The sequence below is a fragment of the Mandrillus leucophaeus genome, unplaced genomic scaffold (genome assembly GCF_000951045.1).
Source record: "Mandrillus leucophaeus isolate KB7577 unplaced genomic scaffold, Mleu.le_1.0 Scaffold384, whole genome shotgun sequence".
Classification (NCBI taxonomy): domain Eukaryota; kingdom Metazoa; phylum Chordata; class Mammalia; order Primates; family Cercopithecidae; genus Mandrillus; species Mandrillus leucophaeus.
Genome location: NW_012104076.1, coordinates 654,546 through 660,406, shown reverse-complemented (window position 1 = coordinate 660,406; position 5,861 = coordinate 654,546). Strand labels below are relative to the sequence as shown.

The 5,861-nt window shown below is 37.3% G+C and overlaps 1 protein-coding gene across 1 annotated transcript; it reads left to right on the top strand.

Moving 5' to 3' along the window:
- The first annotated feature begins 269 nt into the window (after positions 1-269).
- CER1 (cerberus 1, DAN family BMP antagonist) lies at positions 270-3,267 on the top strand. Its single transcript, XM_011990853.1, has 2 exons — positions 270-831; positions 2,615-3,267. Exons 1-2 carry the CDS (start codon positions 325-327, stop codon positions 2,909-2,911), a joined length of 804 nt encoding a protein of 267 aa, XP_011846243.1. The 5' UTR covers positions 270-324; the 3' UTR covers positions 2,912-3,267.
- The last annotated feature ends 2,594 nt before the right edge of the window (positions 3,268-5,861 follow it).

Genomic DNA, 5,861 nt, shown 5'->3' with positions numbered 1-5,861 from the left:
TAGGCAAAGAATGTGTTGTCTTTGCTAATACTGCTCTTTAAGCCTCAGACATAGCTAAACTCTCAGCTAATTACCCCCTGGGTCCCAGGCTTTCACTGGGGCCTTTTAAAATACACAAAACCAAAGTGACGGCAGGAGGCCATTAGCACTACACATTTCAAGCAAACAATAAATGTGTTTACTCTGCCTGGCTACTGACCACCTGCCTTCCCATCCCGCCAGGCAGGTATCTATATATACGATTTCCTTTTTCCCAGTCCTGCAGAGAATGAGCCTCTCCTTTGGGCCTCATCATTTACAAAAGAAGCTTGGGCCCCTGACAGCATGCATCTCCTCTTATTGCAGCTGCTAGTACTCCTAACTCTAGGAAAGGCCACACGGCACCAGGATGGCCGCCAGCATCAGAATTCTCTTTCCCCTGCACTCCTGCCAAGGAATCAAAGAGAGCTCCCCACCAGCAACCATGAAGAAGCTGAGGAGAAGCCAGATCTGTTTGTCGCAGTGCCACACCTTGTAGGCACCAGCCCTGCAGGGGAAGGCCAGCGGCAGAGAGAGAAGATGCTGTCCAGATTTGGCAGGTTCTGGAAGAAGCCTGAGAGAGAAATGCGTCCATCCAGGGACTCAGATAGTGAGCACTTCCCACCTGGGAACCAGTCCCTCATCCAGCCGATAGACGGGATGAAAATGGAGAAATCTCCTCTTCGGGAAGAAGCCAAGAAATTCTGGCACCACTTCATGTTCAGGAAAAGTCCGGCTTCTCAGGGGGTCATCTTGCCCATCAAAAGCCATGAAGTACATTGGGAGACCTGCAGGACAGTGCCTTTCAGCCAGGTATGTGTTCTGTGGGGAGAGCAGGTAAGGGTTTGTAGGTGGTAGTGGACAACTGGGATGGATGGAGAGTAAGGGAAAAGGCTGTTGGGAGCCTGACTCTAGCTTAACTACAGATTTGGTCCTTAGGCATTCATCATAGGATTTGGCAAAGGTTAAGTTTCCTTCTGACCTTTCCATTTTTTCTTGGCATTCTGGAAATGTTGCAAGAATGGTATGATGATACTGTCAATATCAGTAATCATTCACATTGAAGACACAGAGCTTTGTTTTATTCATTTATTTTTGCATTGGAAGTGATCTACTGAGAGATATGAGTCAGACTATACCCTCAGTTAGGAAACTGAGAATTTAGAGTAATCACCAGAACTCCTCTGTAGCTATCTTTCTGCACTCTATTCATATGTGGATGAGCAGGTCAACTCCATTTGTTGATAAGGTGGGGTGCATTGGACTCCTCCCCAAACACTCTCATATCCATTTACAATGGTCTTAATCCCTATATTCCGTACTTAACTACTTTATAGGTTTATAAGGGGCTTCTTTAATGGCTTACTAAAGCTATCCCACAACCTCAAAGTATGTTGAGGTTCTCAGGCAAAAGTTGTCATATCATTTCTAGTATTATGATAGCAAAAACGTGATTTCATTTAACTTATTTTCTCACATGAGCTTTTAAAAAAATCAATCTTGATGTGAGATTATCTCTCCTCCCCTGAGATTATTTCTCCTGATTCATGTTGTGTTGACTGATTTGTAGTTATTATGATCAATTCCACGCTATTAAGACAAAGGGGCACCCTACTGTCTACTTCCTCTGGTTCTGGCAATACCTACATTCCAAATGTTAAATTAAAACTGAGAACTTGCATTAGGTCCTTAAACATGAAGATATTGAACCAAAAACAATGCAGGGTAGAGTAAAATTTTATAGTCGAGTAATGCTACCCAACTAAGCAAGCAGTAGAATAGGGTAATTGACTGTGCAAGGCAGTTAAGTATTCTGCCTGAAAAGGCAAGGATATGTAGCAATGACAAGTCAATTACCAAATAATAATGACTACTCTGTTGGCCATGTGCAATTAGAAAATTACTCCTAAGAATCAGGCAATCAAATTGCCTTTGAAATTCTTCTTTTGAATTCTATTGCTAATGAGATTAAAATTAAGATGTTTGACTCTTACATATTTTGAAAGGCACATAGAGCTAGGTGCTTGGAGTTATGAGAGGTAAAGGTGAGGTAATGCACAATGATTTGCAGGCATACACATTGTAACTCTGCTTGCATACAACTTCATAGACTTGAATGTACTACAGGTCTTGCAGAATAGGATAGAATTAAACCCATAGTGTTCTGATCTATTCTATGATCAATTTAACAAACATGTATTGGGAGTCTACTATGCACAAAGCGCTGTGAGGAATAAAAAGGCAAGGCACATTACTTATGTAAGATAATTACCATTAGAATTTTTCAATTGCTGACATCCAATTAAACAAAATTTCTTGAAGTCTGACACTAATAGTGTAGAGTAAAATATTTTTATGTTAACTTAGGGATTCCCTAAAGGCTATTTAATAATTTGCTCAATAAAGAAAGTTTAATTGAAGTGGTTCTATGCCCTTATAGATACCATCACTTGCATATTGCAAATTATATCCAAAATTGGAAAGCTTTGAAATTTTTAGTGTATATTATCCTCAGATTTACAGTCCCTAGCTTCTGCATTATGTGTGTTAAAGAAATAATTCAAAATAACGTAATGGAAATCTGTTTGCTTTTTAGACTATAACCCATGAAGGCTGTGAAAAAGTAGTTGTTCAGAACAACCTTTGCTTTGGGAAATGTGGGTCTGTTCATTTTCCTGGAGCTGAGCAGCACTCCCATACCTTCTGCTCTCACTGTTTGCCTGCCAAGTTCACCACGATGCACTTGCCACTGAACTGCACTGAAGTTTCCTCCGTGATCAAGGTGGTGATGCTGGTGGAGGAGTGCCAGTGCAAGGTGAAGACGGAGCATGAAGATGGACACTTCCTACATGCTGGCTCCCAGGATTCCTTTATCCCAGGAGTTTCGACTTAAAGAGCTATCCCACTATTACCTTTGAAAAGCAAAACCACACAGCAAAGATGCTGATTATTCAGTCTGAAAATGTTAAGTGGGTACATAACATTTTCAGGGAAAGGTGACTTGAAAAGTAGTTTTAAGATAGAACGATAGAGGAAATGATATTAGTCTAGTTATTGGTACATGTTTGGGACCTTGTCTCAGTCCTGCCACTAACTGGCCATAGAATGTTAAGTTGTAAAACCTTTCTCCATCTAAAGATTTTCATCTATAAATGAGGGACCCAACCTAGATGATTGCTAAAATCATTTCCACTACTAATATTTCGTGATGTATTTTCTCCAAGTTTGGGTAAAAGCCCTCCATCTAAAGAAGGAAAAGAAATAAGTGAGACCATAAATATGGGCTTCTTTAATAGTGTGTCAAATCACCAGCAAGCAAACAAGCAAGATAGAGAGGGAGGAAGGAAGGAAGGAAGGTAGAAGGAAGAAAGGAAGGAAGGAAGGAAGGAAGGAAGGAAGGGTAGGTGAAGTATTTGTAGGAAAGATTCTCATACTTGTAGTTACTTTTGCAATCCAAGCAGTGTTTTACTTGACTTCTATCAGATGATTAAGTCTTTCCACAGATGTCCTGAGTAATTTGCTTGGTTGCCTCCTTTTTAACAATACTCCTCGTATAAAGTACTTAATGTCAGGTGTCTGACTTTGAAGAAGGAACAGTGATGTTACTTTTAGTAGTTTATATAGGGAAGAGGAACAATCACTGGTAGCCAAACAAGTACCTATATTATGAGGAAGGAAAAATACATGACCACTACCAGGTTTAAAGATCAATCCAGAGATGCTAATGAAAGTAACCCCCAAGAATTCAATCTTCAGGCGAAATTATTTACTCACATGCATTTTGAGTTAGGTAGTAAGGTTTCTATGTTTGAATGACTGTTTTTTGCTATTTAGTACAACTTTGTACTATAAATTTTATTCAGCAAATGCCAAAATTACAGGTTCTGAAAATATTCTGGATATTTTAATGCATTAAATTTTAGTAGATGAAGCATTCTGAAAAATGTTCTTATATTTTTCCCTTATTTGTTTCATCTCATAATTTAAAGGTACTATCAGGAAATTACCTAACTCGAAGCATTTCTGGAATATCTTCATAGACTTATGACACTGGCCCAAGGGTTTCTTCTGATCTGTAAGCAGCCTTCTGTTTAAGTCTCTCAATCACCTCTCTCCTGCCTGTATTAATTTTTACACATATATGGTACAGAACTGCCTTTTCCCAGACTACTTTTTCTAGACTAGTTATTCAAATTTTTATTTTTAAAAATTATTTTAATAATTAGGTTTCTTTTACTTTTAGTACACACACATTTCCCAGAATAACTGTTGTTTTAAATAAATCAGTTTATATTTTAATTCTATTCCTCTTTAATCACACCATCTAACATGACATTCTAAAGAAGCAAAGGCATTTATATTTAGTGTATATTATGCAACACATCAACATGAATATGAGTTATACAGATACATACATGGCATTTACATTGGAATATATTATTATACCCTTTGGTGGTCAAAGGCAACCTAGTTGGCCAAGATATGGTCATAAGGATAAAATTGTTAAGCATTAATGATATCTCAGCTGGTCAATATATTTTGGTGCCAAAAGCTATCAAACAGCTGTCATGATTGCAATTGCCTAACCCTGATGATGAAAACCCATCTCTGCCAATTGGACTGTCCTTCTCCTTACGTACTTGTAAATCCCTTTCATCCATCCTTGCAAATAGACTCTCAAGCCCAAACCCCAAACAATTACCTGTTTTATTCAAATTTTGGTCTGCCCTTCCCTTGCATGTAAATTCTAGATGGGATAGTTGGTAGTGGTATCAAACCTTACATTTATAGAATAATTGCATGAAACTCAACGAAATTGCTCATATTCAATCATTTTTACTTACAAAAAAGGCAATTTACAATGGTTGAACATAATATGTAGGAGCATAAGAAACCAAGAGGAAAAACACAAATATTGAACATTTATTAAGTGCCAGATACTGTGCCATCTTTTACAAAAAGTAAACAATTTAATCCTCACAAAAATTATATAAAGTAGGTAATCACTGTATTTTATGGGTAAGAAAAGCAAGCCTTTAAAAGTTGCAGCAATTTGCCTAAGAGCATTTGGAGAATATTTTCTATTTTGAATTAAAATATTTGCTCATTTGTTCTTTGTCAGTTTATATTGAACTCTTCCAGGTCTCTTGCCTATAGGCCTCAAAGCTAATTTATTTTCACCTCTTATCTAGCTCTCTCGTATCGGAAGGATTTTGATGTTATATCTCAAAAAAGAAATCATCTCTAGGTCAGGTTATCAGGCAAATATTTCCTTGACGTGGTTGGTCCTCATGGCATGCCTCTTCATAAATCTTGGTCTCATTTTCCTCTCATATAAAATAAGGCTGGTAATAACTACCTCAAAATTATTGTGATGGTCAAGTGTATATAACAACACTTCAGAGAACATTAGATCCTGTAAAACTACAAGGGATTAATTTATTCTTCTCCATTCAGACCTTCTATTTTTAAATTTGCTTTGAGAAATTGAAAACACACAGAGAAGTGCAAAGAATAACATAACACTGAAATTCCCATCACCAAAATAAATAGTTACTATTTTGTCATCTTTTGCTTCTAGTCTTTTCTTTAATAAGCCATTTCAGATATAAGTAAAGTTCCTTCCGACCACCACACTGAGTCTTATTCCCCAAGCTTTTGCCTATAAAACATCACACCCTTAAAAATTCCTGCTTATACTTTGAATTCCCTTTTATGATTTTGCAAATTTATACATACTTCCATAAACAATATGTAGTATTATTTTTATATGCACTACTTTAGTCAGCATGTATTTATTTGTCCACCAACTATGTAGAAGATACAGCTCTAGGTGCCATGAA